The 13,951-nt window shown below is 37.4% G+C and overlaps 1 protein-coding gene across 1 annotated transcript in view; it reads left to right on the forward strand.

The window, feature by feature from the left end:
• Window positions 1-9,497: 9,497 nt before the first annotated feature.
• LOC113109881 (E3 ubiquitin-protein ligase CBL-B-like) overlaps window positions 9,498-13,951 on the forward strand; it is a 28,570-nt gene continuing 24,116 nt past the window's right edge. Inside the window, exon 1 of the mRNA XM_026273698.1 lies at window positions 9,498-9,672. Coding sequence (XP_026129483.1) covers window positions 9,563-9,672 — 110 coding nt within the window. The 5' untranslated portion in view covers window positions 9,498-9,562. The remainder of the gene's footprint in view (window positions 9,673-13,951) is intronic.

The raw sequence follows: 13,951 nt of genomic DNA on the forward strand, positions 1-13,951 counted from the left end.
ACTATGGACAAATCAGCATGATCAGCAAAAACTAGTAGCATGTAGGGATGTAACGATTCACTAAACTTGCAATGCTATAAAATTCACAATACAGATTACACAACATTTTCTTACAATTCATTTTTATTTTTTTTTTATTTTTTTATTTTTTTACAAAATTAGATTTAAGACAAATTATAAATGAAAGGTGTCCTTTATTTCTCAGACAAAATGCTGCATATTTCTTTGTGAAATTGAAATGTTTAATAATAAAACTAACTTAAAGAAATTATACAGCTAAAATAAATATCTTCATATAAACAAAGGCCTGTGCTCCATTTAAAATCAGAGGCAACTAATAAATTTGAATTACTTTCCGAAAAATATGCTAAACACATGTTATTTGGATTGTGATTATTAAAATTTGAAGCAAAAACCGAATGGTCTGATTTTACCTTTTGTGGGGAGGAGCCAATCACAGTTCACTTTGTGATGGCTGACCGATGCACGTATATGCATGCACTCACACTTCAGACCTAAACTAATCAATAAAAAAAAAAAAAACATTCTTTTAATGACTTTAAATGTGTCCATATACATTTATTTTTTTGAACAAATATTTATTTGATATAATACCTAATAAATAGCATGGCAAGTTGATTATGGTTTTTCAGATAATATTCTGCTGAAAGTAGATTTGAGTCGATACATCGATGTGGTGGGAATGTCAGAATTGATTTCTGTGCTGCACATCTCTCTTTCTCTTTCACTTCCACTCTCTTTTTTCCCTTTCATGCTTTTTATCCTAATGAATTGGTGTGTCATTATGAATAGAGAGGTCAAAGGTAGCAGTGCTTTTAACACAAAATTTATATAAAATTAAAATATGTAGATGCATTGATACAGTTTTGAAACAATATTTAAAAAGATGTGTATAACTATTAATGTATGTATGTCTATATCTAATGTACAGTGTGTCTATTCTGGATATATTTAGTGTTTATATATGTGTGTTTTATACTAAATATACTGCATTTATAATATATAATAATAAAAATCTATAATAATAAATGTGTATATAATCGTAAGTTATTTTTGCTTTGGGGTCAATTTATTGAATTTAGTTACATTTTGCTGGTATTGATCATTTAATAAATTTAACGGTGATACTTTGAAGTATACTTTGTAGCAGTCAGGGGAGTGTGCCCGTCCCAAGACAGACCCATTGAAATGAAGTGCACCATGGGCTGCTTGCCCAGCTCTCAGTGAAGGCTGAAGTCAAGGAAGTAGATGGGGCACAAAACAAAGAGATGGGGTTGTTCAGGATGTGGTAAGAGTATATCAAAAAAGGTTTGATTGGCAGGATGGGGTTAGGGGGATTTCTGCAGGGGACAAGCCCTGTCTGCAATCACCACCCCCTTTTTCAATTCATCAGGCACCATGTGTCCTCCCTTCCCCTGAGACAGACCTTAACCAGGCAGTGGTATAATGAGACAAAAGTGTCCTCCAGTCTTTGTTTTTGATTGGCACAAAGGCAGTTTTCTCCAGACATTCGCCGCACACACACACAGCACTGGCAGCTAAGCCTTCTGAAACCGGAGACAGAAAAGCCTGGAATTAATATTATTATACTCCCAACTTCAAAGAGAATCTTGTCTCTTAGATTTCATCTTTGAGTCTGTGTTTATTTGCAGGTCAGAAATGAGAGTCTGCTGCATACAGACAGCTGCGCTGACAACATTGAAACAGCATGGTGGACAGTCTTAATCTTGTCTTAATCAATGAAATTGAATTTTTTTTTTTATATAATTTATTTTACAGTTTAAAAAAAATAAAAGAATAGCACTACAGTATATACCAATGTTTTCAGAAGAATCCAGAAATGTATAGTAAGCTGAAGCTGAACACAATAAACTGAACTTCCCTTTGTTCAGCGCAAGTAAAAATGTGTAACTAGCTAAGTACCACATAACAATATCATTAAAGATTGCGGAAACTCCTTAAAATATTACTTTCAGGACTCTTTATTTTTATTTTTTTCACAAACTTATATTTTTAGGAGCATAGGCTTTCACAACGGTTTAACAAGTTTTATATTTGTGAATCTTTTATGTTGAGTTGAGTAACATTAACTAAAATGTTGTTTTCATGATCATTGAAACATTTAAAGAAAACTTTACTCTAAATTAAAAAATAATGTGCAGTTTTGTTAAGAATAAAATGGACTGAAATGAAAAGAATATGAATACATCATGAAGTAATAAAGAACATTAGTCAAATGATAAAAAATAAGACTATAAAAATGGTGTGGGATTGAACCGTGGTGGTGGTGGATTAGTCTCCTCTATTCTTCATCCCTGTGTTCAGGAACTCCCCAAGGCTCTGTACTCGGTCCAACTAAACTGATTCCTCTTCACTCTGAGGAATTTAACTTGACCTTTTAATTACACACATCACGCCCAAGACTCCTGTGCGGTTGAACAGGCTGATGTGCACTGCTCTCCTTTAGTCTCTTTTCTCGTAATCGAACTGATAGTCATGTAATTTGAGCTTGTACTTTGCATCTGTACTGCTGTGAGCGGCAGGGAACGCCTGCTGTCTCTGAGGACTCATTATAGAAGGATAATGAGTTTGAAATAGCTCTTTTATAGAAATTGTTTTGCCCCACAATTTTGTGTTTATAAGATTGTGGGTAATATCCCACATACGCTCGCTGTTATCTCTGCTATGTAGTCTTTTTTTAAAGAGTATTTATGGAATTAGTTAATTTCACATAAAGAGAGGGAGGATTTAATAATGAGCACACGAAATATTCCGGTCACATGAATTTGTGTTTGACAGCATTTGCATGTTAATGATTTTAGCTGTAAGCAGAGGCACACATTACCACTGAATTATTTGAATATTTTTTTCATTAGATTGCATAAGCTGTGAATCTGTTTACATTGTACTTCTTTAAAAAAAAATGCATTGCCTCATATGAAATGAATGAAGCTCTGTTGCCTTTTGTAAAAGCTCTGTGTATTTCAACTCACAAAGCTCTTACTGTATCAGAGGAACTGCAGCACTTCAGACAGGATAGATTTAGGCGGGAGAAACCGAGATAAAATGATGAGAATTAAACTTTGAGATGAGATTAAGAGCGTCTCGTAACTTCTAACGGCTTGTCTGTGTCTTAAGCCCCCAGCAGCCCTCAGAAGTTTCTTTAATGTCTGCTTTTTTTCTGACAGCATTTGCATTTTTTGCGAGAAGTAGCGGTTTCTTTTTAAGGTTGTTTACTCTGTTTTCTTTGCACCACAGCCAGACTGTAAAAACTCATCTCAACCACAAATTTTAGCTTTTTTCTACCAGGTTTCTAGAAGTGAAAATGCAGAAACACGTAAGGGTGAAGGATATGGCTAAGATTACAATCAGGAAGAGCTCCTCAGAAGACCACCACTGTGTGAACCTACATTCAGCTCTCACGGTTTCATTGAAGCTGAAAATGCCCCGTTATTGATATGAGTGCGAAGAAGTGGCAAAATGCTCTGTTTTTAAAGGCAGAACTGAATAAATGTCCATCTTTTGATGCAGCAAATAAAACTACTAAATAAATACTTTGATATGTCCTAGGTTTTTTTCTGACTTCTTTATTGTCTGCCAAGCAAAAATGGTAAATCTGCCAGGTGAAAATTGGAAAAAGATTGCTTAGAAAAGTAATAACACCTCTCACCTCACCTCTCTCATGAACACAATTTTAGCTATCACTCATTTCTGTAGCACAAACTTTTAGTTAAGTGTTGATGTTCCTGTTTTTTTCTTCCTTTCTTTTGTCATCTTAATGGCCAAACCGTTCATTAAAAAGTTGAACAATACAGTTGAATCCCATCAGTTTTTAATGTATGTGTTCAAAGCAGCAGAGTTGGAGTAGATTAGTGTGTACGTGTGTGTGTGTGTGTGTGTGTGTGTGTGTGTGTGTGTGTGTGTGTGTGTGTGTGGGAGAAAAGCAAGTGGGGGTTGTGGCAGCATTGATTTAGTCATAAAACAGACTTGTGATTGCCCCCCCCCATTCTAGTCTCTCCTTCCTGTATCTCCCCCATCCCTCATTATAGACACTAGAAGACCACTTCAAGGTTCAGCTGTTTAGAGTAAGAACAGACAAGCATACTTGGCTAATGGACAGGCTTATTTGTCAGTTCCTCTGCAAAATGATTGTTGACTGTTTTAATAATTCATAGTGATTTGTGTATGGGAGTTGCCGGTAATGTGCGTGCAAGTGTTGTGTGTGTGTGTGTGTGTGTGTGTGTGTGTGTGGCAGATTGGCCTGCAGCAGGAGGTCTTGATAGATATCTCATCTGTTCTCAAGCTCTGAGGGGTCTTGGCGCTATTACCGTACTCACTCTCGCACTCGGACCGGCCCTGCTGTGGAGCAGGCTGCCAGGTGTTTTATTGATGAGTCATGTCACTGCCCGGGTGGCTTCACTTCTGCAGAGAGCTTTCAGATAAATGCGGGACTAAAAGGTCTCCTCAAGAACTCCCTCAGCTAAAACATACAGCTTTTGCAAATGAAATTGCCCCGTTATAGGTAAACGAGCAACTGACAGTGACATAATTTCACAATTTTTGTGGTGTCTGTTGAGAAAACGAAGGCAATAATTAAACATGATAATGATATCATAAAATGTCAATAGTTTTCTTTGTTTTGTATTGTTTTGAAGTTGGAAAGCTCTCCTGTGTATCGATTACATGTCTGTGTGCCGTTCTCTGACTGACAGATGACCGAAGTAGTGACGGTATTTATGGAGGAGGGTGTGTGCCACTGAATGTAGGTCAACAAAAAAGTGAAAGACAATAGTGAGCAGCGCTGAGTCCTACAGGTGTCAGGAAGCCTAGGAGAATGTCATGCCAGCCGTTAGACGTGACAGGTGCTTCCACATGACTCTGAACCTCACACACATTCTAGAACGTCATCTGCACCGTGCTCGAGGTGTTTGCACGGTTGTGTGTTTCAGATTGAGATTGAGTTTGAGCTTTAGTTCTAGTAGTCATCATCACACTCCGATTAGCCCTCATCTGCATGTAGGGATCTTGATTTAAGTACTATTTAGAGGTTTTGTGTCTCTCTCTCTCTCTCTCTCTCTCTCTCTCTCTCTATATATATATGTATATGTATGTGTGTGTGTGTGTATATATGTATGTATAATTTTTTATTTTTTTATTTTACGGTATTATTATTTCAGCAAGGACACATTAAATTACACCAGAGTGATGTGAAGACTAGATGTCACAATAGATTTTTATTATATATTTATATTTTATTTTATATTCATCAAAGAATACTGAAAGTAATCCCATTTCAACAAAAAAAATTAGGCAGTGCAACTGTTTTCAACATTGATAATTAGAATGGTTTCTTGAGCTGCAGATTAGCATATTAGAATGATTTCTGAAGGATCATGTGACACTGAAGACTGGAGTAATGATGCTGAAAATTTTGCTTTAGCATCACAGGAATACATTTAATTAAAAAAATAGCAAACAGTTATATTAAGTTGTAATATTTCTGATATTTTCTCTCTTAGCTGCAGTGCACTGACGGATGCAAATGCCTTTTGAAAGTGATTCAGTCTCTTGAGTTTCCAGAGAGCATGATGGGTGCTTGACTGGGCTGGTGGGAGGTCTCTCTGTCTCTCTCTCTCTTTAGCGGTTGCTTTCTCTTTGTCGTAATGGTGAGACTGTTAATCAAATCAATGCCTGGTCTCTGCATGGCCATCATGTGACATGTGCAAGTAATAGTTCAGTACTGAAACTACCTTTATGGCCCTGTACTTAACACTCCCTGATGAGGACCTTTAGACCCGATTGCACTTTACACAATCACACTTCATTAACAATAACAGCATGTGCCTAATGTTTTTTATGAGCTAACCACAATTGTGTTTTGATGTTGCTTTGTAGTTCTAGAAGTTGAAGAAAACATATTTTAGGGATATTTCGCTTGTATTTCAGTGGGATTAGAAAATAATAAGTCTTTGAGAACCATGGTTCATTTTGCAAACTGCCAATAATGTGTGAGTATTGACTGACTTTCCTCAAAGAGGTCAACTCCCGCTGGGCTGTATTGGCCTTTTAATATGACGTTGGCGTATGATTGAACTTGGTAGCTTTAGAAGTGACCCCTCATATAAAACTTCTCATATTCAAGACTTTGCTTCATGATTCCTTTCGGGACATTCTGCATAAGAAGCAGCCAAAATGCAGAAAATGGAAACATGCGGCCCTCACTGGACCACTATACAGCAGACACGTGGCACCATCCTGATCTGAAACACACTCACGTGTGCGTGTGTGTTTCATTGTGTATGGGGAGTAGTTATTAGAGGTTTCGACTGAAAATCCAGATTGCTTGAACATAATTGAAGGCTGAAAATAAAGGCTCTCCTGAGTCATTTCACAGTTTTTCCCCTCCTCTCCAAGTTGAGCTCGGATGAACCCCAACCCCTGCACTCTACCATTATCTGCAATTACCATAAAATCATCCGTGTTCGAATACAGTTATCCTCCATCTCCCAATAATATATGATGTTTTATGGGGTTTCATTCAGAAAGGCAGGAGTCATCCAGTCCGCAGAGCACACACAGGAAGCACTGAGGGTTTGGAGAGTTCACTGAGATGTTGGTAGGAAGTCTGGCTCTCTGGTCTGGCCACCAAGACACCAGCGTTGTGAAACAGCAGGAATAGTAGTAAAGTAGAGCAGCATGCCTAATACAGAAATAGACTGCATATTTTATAGCATTTCATAATACAGCTGCTGTTACTGCTGCTTTTATAATTCTTACTTTTTAAAAGCATGTTTATGTGAACCCAGAGTCACCATTTCTGTTAGTCTTCCTTTGACACACTCCCTTGATAAGTTCTTTCAGCCATTTCCAACATATATTTAGCCTTTTGTAGCTGTTTTGCACATTACTTGCACTTGCATATCCCAGATTAAGCTCCTGCCATATCCTGCTGAGCTGTGGTGTTGCGTGAGGTAGCGATGTGTCCTATGAAGTCCTGGCTATGTTGAAGCACACCCCCGCTCCTGTCGATAAGAGGTGAGGCACATGAGAAAAATCCTCATCCGCCCCAGCAGCGCAGAGGGAATTAGCATATGTTAGTTGCCTGTGGGCCGAGATTATTGTTCTGTCTCAAATTCAATTTCTTCTACCTCAGGAAAAGCTTCTGTACTAGGATTAACTCTCTGTGCATCCGTCACTCAGTGTCCTCAAAGGTACGCTGTCTTCTCCTTGGCTTTGTGGCCAGCGTGTGACATGTTCTCAGGATGTACCGCATGGATTGGGTTTAAATGGTTTACGGACTGCTGTGTGTGTGTCAGAGGTGTTGAAATGATGGCGGTGAACTCAACAGTCAGAACACAGGCATCTCGAGGATTCACCCGTGTAATGGTGTCACTCTCCGAGTGGGGTAGATGTTGAAATATTTTAAATGTAGTTCCCATGTGACCCACAATCTCTAATTTCCTGTGGAAGTTTATGAAGCAAGCAGGTGTGAGTGTGTTTGATGTGTATGCTGGTAATGGATATGTCGGATGTTAGAGATTAGAGATATATGTGTAAATGTTTTACATATGTGAGTTTCAGAGAATCTTACGGAGTCTGATTCACAAACAAATGACTCTGAGTCAGTTCATTTAGACAGAATAAACATCCGACTCACGTTCTAAACTGCAATTTAGAGAATCTTAAATTTAATATTACTACTGTTTAATGGTTAGATAGAAAAACATTTTCAACAGTAAAGTAAATGATTAATCAATAAAAAAACTTTGTTCACTGCATTGGTATTGTGTTGCAAACTCTATATTTTCCATGTAAACCAGTCAGCTACAAAATGGATTTTATATATATTTGTACATATTTATGTGCAAACTATCATTCAAAGGTTCCAAAATGAATTTTGCTAAAATATTTTTGATTATTGATTGAACTTATTTATTTGATGATAAAATACAGTAAATACAATAGTTTTTTTTTTTATTATTATCTTTATTATTAGTATACTTTATTTTTAATTCTTTATTAATACAAAGCAAGCCCAGAGTCAGCCAAGCTGCACTGTTTTAGTTGAGCTTGCCTTTTTCCAGACTGACATCTAATATATATATGAATCCCTCAGCAGTTTCAGTATTACTGCATTAAACGGTGATAAAATGAGCAGTGACTCACCGTATTGAAAACTTGAAGGCTTAGAGGTATTAACTGAAATGAAGTTTATGGAGAGAAATGTTCTCTGGTGGGTTCATCAGAGACTTAAAATGAAATAAAAGGATCCCTTCAGCTAAGTTAGGCTTAAAAGAGCTTTATTGTCTGTATCTGAGGTGAATACCACTGAGATCTAAGGAAGTTTTTCGCACCGGTTAATCACTGACAGTTTGGAGCTGTGATTATGACCAGTGCTTTATAACTCCATATTTGACCCCGGTTCTCATCTTCCAGTTTTTCCCTTCTCCCGCTGGTTCTGCATCGCTGCTAACATGCTAATTGGTTTGTCACAGTAATGTTTTGACAGGAAGCTACGCTGATGTAGCAAGCTAATTAATGGCTCTCTAAATACAGCCAGATTTAGACAAGAAATGCAAATGTATCACCGGTGAAAGAAAGTGTTTGCTCAGAGCATGACGGTTGGGCCAGATTTTCGGCAACACTCCTGGGAGCTGCAGGTGCCCAATTGCTGCTTTACAAAACGGCACTTTGAATCCTGAAAGTTGGTGTGTGTTTGTTGTGCCTCTGGGCTAGTTATCTGCCGCTTGCAGCACGGTTCCTCTTGACCTCCCTCGGGCTAAGTGGCCTGTGCAATTGAGTGCCACCTGAAATGTTGTTCTGAAAGGTGGGTTATCTGCCTGCTTTAATCCCTCCGGAGAACCGCATATGGGGAGGAAGGGGACAAGCCTCTCAGGGCTAGAGTCCCTGTCTGCCAGACACCATGCATTATGGGAGAAGTCATTTAGGAACACAACTTTGAAAGTCTTAATGACTTGTGGTACCTAGAGATGTCGTAACTCATATTTGTTTGCATGTCTGCTTTATGTGAATAAACACAAAGATGTAATCATGCTAAAAGTTAACATAAAAAAAGGGAAATTTATAAGGTGCATAAGTTGGGAAAGCAGCTGATATTGCATGTACGTGTTTGAAGTATGAAAGAACACCTCTGTAGACAATCAGTCATCATCTTCTTGCAGTGTTCATCTGCAACAGGAGCAGATCATCTCTGTACTGTTGACCGATGCCCAGTGAGCATTTGTTTTCTGGTCTGGCTCCGACATGCCCTTCAGACTGCGTGCATCAGGTTGCACTGTATCCTCATGCTGTTTGTTTGAAGGGAGACGCATGCGGCACATTAACTTCCAGACAAGCTCAAGGACAAGAAAATAGAGAATAATAGAGAATGCTGAGAGTTCACTTTTCTCTCTGTATGTGTACACTTGCACTGACTGCTGATTTCCTGTCTGTTTAATGTACTAACCCTGTGCTTTTGCCTTTGTTCGTCTCGTTCTCTTGCAGGCGGAATCTCACCAAGCTCTCGCTGATCTTCAGTCACATGTTGGCCGAGATCAAAGCCATCTTTCTAGGTGGACAGTTCCAAGGAGACACATTCCGCATTACCAAGGCAGACGCTGCTGATTTTTGGAGAAGGTCTTTCGGTGAAAAGTAAGTTTTCTTCTCATTTCAAGATGCATGTGCCAAATCAGATCTGATCTTTCCAGTTTTCATTACAGCTCAGGTCAATTAAAGCTCTTTGTCATGGAGAGATGTTTTTTTTTCTCTTCTCCATTTAGCAGTGAGTAAGTGGGGTGAACTGTCTGGTCATGTGCTGGAGTGCTGCTCTTGAGTCAGGCCTATAATTTAGCAAACATCTGCACACTAAACCAGACATGCTGATAGCTTTCCTAACTGCTCTAGTCAGCATTTGAGAGATGAAGGTCACTTTTTTTCAGGCTAATTAAGAGCATTAAGTTATTTATTTATTAATATATATTTTTTTGCCTCTTAATGCTGGAATATTAGGTTTCTCAGACAGCTTGGGCTTGTTTGCTGGGAAGAGTTTCAGTCTGCTGTACTGTTAGTCTATAAATATATATACAGAAAGAGATAATGCTGTGACACTTCATGCTTGTCGATTAGTAAGTTTGGCTAGTTCTGGGATCCGGGTACCCAAGGGTATGCTAGGTGGTCCATGAAAGAGAAAATTGTAATAAATAAAAACATAAATTAAATGAAAAGTAAATGACAGAATATTGTTAATATTCAAATTTATTCATCAATTCATTTTCAGAAAAAAAACCTGACCACAACGTGCCCACAAGACACGACTTTCTTTGAAAAAAAGTGCATACGGTTTAAAATAATGTTTATAAACCATATAACCATATATTAAACTGCATACTAATAAGTAACTATTTAATAGTGAATAGTGTTCCCTAATCTAAAGTGTTATTGAAAATATATAGCTGGCATCAAAATGTTAAGAACATTTTATTAATTTATCTAAATATAATTTATTATAAATTTAATGATATAATACAACATAATATAATATGTAAGGAATATTTGACGACCATTGGTAGAGACATTGAATTATTAGAAAATAATGCACACCCACACATTAGAAAGTGATGCTAAAAGTGGAGTGGCCGTTACACCTCAGGTATACATCATTGTGTAATAATAGTCCATTAATCCGCTCAAATATGGTTACCACCCATCAAGAGATTTTTCAGATATTATATTTCAAGATATTTATTAGGTTTTTGTCGTTAAAAGGCACTGGTGTGTAGGACTAATTTCTTATGCATTTCATCCCACACCTCTGTTGCTAATTCCATAACGTCATTTTATAGCTAGTAATAGAGGCTGAGCTGTTGATGGCAAACTAATGCAGTTATTAAGAGAGAGAGAGATTTAATGTGTAAATTACCTGAGTAATTCAATTACCGGAGTAATTTTGTGGCCAAAACATGGAAATAATTTAAAATGTTTATTGTTTAGAATATTTATTTGCTTGGTCGGTGTCATTGTGAGTTTTTGTTCATTTGCTTTTATAAGACCTTTCAAATAACGGAAATCATTTGGTGAAGTGATTTGAACATGTAATACAGTCAAGACCTGTCTGGAACAGCTACTTCAGCTGTGCCTTTCCCCGAAAATAATTGCATGCCTTAGAACACTGCTCATGATATTTTTTGTGCAGTTTCTGTGCATCTTTAGTTCTATTTCATTTCTGTTTTCCCCCATAGTCTATTATGTCTAATATATAGTTTTGCAAATCTGTAGTATGCTGCCTGCTGTGAACGTAATTGCTGTAAGAGACTTTAATTTTGATTACATGAGTATGTTTGGGGAGTTATTCTTGGGTTGTAAAGTTATTTTAATTGCTTCTCCTGAAGCAAGAAAAAACAAAGTAATACTGTGGAATTAAGCTTATTTCCATTCCAAGCACAACGCTCAGACGTCTGATAGCAAATCTCTTCAGATCTTTAAAAAGGTGTCGTCCGTTTGCAGATGGAAATGTTTAATTCATTTGCAGTCTCTGTGGACGCTAAATATTTTATCTTCCGTTTAATCCAGCAAATCGGAGGGTTAAAGGAAGTGTGAACCTGTGCATAGATACACAGGCCCTGCTAGGGACAGAAAGGCCTCGTAATGGGGCAGGTGTGATCAGCTATCCCAGAGAGGAAGAGCAAGAGAAGGGGAGAGAGAAAGAGAGATTGAGAGACGGGAAAAGACCAGCGCAGTCTCTAGTGTGTATCTAGTTACCGCTCTGATATATTATAGATTATTATAAAGGTCTACTTCCCGCTCTGTACAGAGGAAGTGTGCATGAGTCATTGATACGAGAAGCAGAGCTGCCTTTCCTTTGGCTCTTCTATCTCTGGTTCTCTTGTTCTGTGTGGAAATGGAAAGCTCAGCATCCTTATGCCATCAATCCTGTGAGCACTAGAGCTCAAATCTGTAGCCTGCAGAGTTAGCTGCTCAGCCTACCTATATATGCATGTCTGTGCACGTTTTGTGTACTGAGACAAGATGAACTCATTCAACATGTACAGTCTGGTCGGATTGTCTGGATTTGAGAGTTTTGAAAAGTTGTAAGGAATAAGATATATTTCTGATTTCTAGGTGACTGATAAAATAAGTAAATGTGTGACATTGATCATTGGAACTTGGCCAGATGTCCTTGTTTCCACGCAAACTTTTAAAGTTCAATTATCTTGAATTAATCACTTGATGAAATATAGTCTTGAAAATAAAATGTGTAATGTGTAAGTAGTTTCTCTTAATGTTCAGTGATAAAAAGACTGTTTAAGAAAATGTTAAATGATCCAGTAGGTATGATTTGTTAGACATTTTTAATTTGCATTTATTTATTTTTTATTAAGAAGCAGAAAAGTACAGTCGTTTTGGCTGCTGAAAATTCTGCTTTGCCATTATAGGAAGAAATTTTAATATTAATATAATAAAATGGAAAATCATGATTTTAACTGCTATAAAATTTTGACAATATTAGTGTTTTTATTGTATTTTTGATCTAGTAAATGCAGCCTTGGTGAGAATAAGATGCGCAGAATACCTCTCTTAGAGTATAAGAGAATAAGAATCAAAAGTGTTGAAAAATCTTAGTGAACCCAAAAATTGAACCGTAATTTAGATTTATTTCTAAGAAATTATAATATCATGACAACTTTTTCTTTTCAAGAACTCTATTATTTTAATTAGGCTTCTTTTTCTTCATTATGATATCAGGATAGTTGCATCACCCTGTATTTTTGGCTTTGAAATAACAGAAAAATATGCTCATTATAGAATTCTTTGTGCATTCATTGAATGTGTGAATTGCATATTTAATGTAGTTTTGAATAAAATATTAGAGAAGACAAAAAAAAAAACCTTTGTGTCATGTCTTTTGAGGAAAGAAAAAGCAAAAAATAAGATGCATTTTTACTAGTAAACTCTGTGACTTTTTGACACCACTGTGTATATATTTCTAAACCTTTTTGGAAAAATTCTATAAACGTTCATGAAAAAAAGACTGTTGTCACAGCAGTAATTCATCTAGCAGGTCATATTTGCTCTGAGACTCGAAAGATAATATCAGACCTTATAAGACGCTCTCTCGCTTTCTCTCTCTCTCTCTCTCGCTCTCGCTCTCTCTCTCTCTCTCTATGGGTCTTCTGATAATGGAATATAATGCTTTTACTCAGAGGAACCAGAGAATGGAATAAATGTCAAGTCACCTCCCCCTCTCTCATCCGAACACTGTTTTCAGATCAGTTTCAACTCTCAGTCCTCAGAAAGGTTTAGAATAGACTATGATGTTCAGTCTAACCCCTCCCATACACAGATGCATTAGGCGTGCAGTATTTGATATGCAGATGATATAATGAGGGAAAAATAAGATCTATATGTTCCTCTGCAGTAGCAGCAGGAAGCCTTGCTCACCGTTTCCTCATTATCAGTTCATATTAATGCTCCGCTGTTTGGCAGGGTTGAGAAGAGATTTGTTTTCAAGCTAATTTTCCTTATTAATCTCCCTTCTGTCCACCGAGACTCAAATCCGTTTTCAACTCTCATTTATATGCAGGAAGTGGCCACAGGCCAATAGGAACACAGTTTCCAGTGGCAACACTGAAGGCCACCGGCTGAGTTGCCTGTTTTTTGTCTTACTGTGGCGGCAGCTGTTTAGTGAATTACAATAAAGCACTCTCTGATTTTCTTCGGATGGCACAGGGTATTATCACACAACCAAATCACCCCAGAGCAAGCACCCAGATTCAGAATTTTACCCAATTTTCAAAGTTTCTCTTGATGCACAACTTGACTTTTTGGAGCCTGTTTGAATAGATGTGGAAATCTGTCTCCTTCGTCATGACCTCCCTTGCTCTGACTCTCCACCCCTTTGTTCATTTATTTATTAGCATGATGGTATTATGCG

This window comes from Carassius auratus, chromosome 10 (genome assembly GCF_003368295.1).
Source record: "Carassius auratus strain Wakin chromosome 10, ASM336829v1, whole genome shotgun sequence".
Taxonomy (NCBI): domain Eukaryota; kingdom Metazoa; phylum Chordata; class Actinopteri; order Cypriniformes; family Cyprinidae; genus Carassius; species Carassius auratus.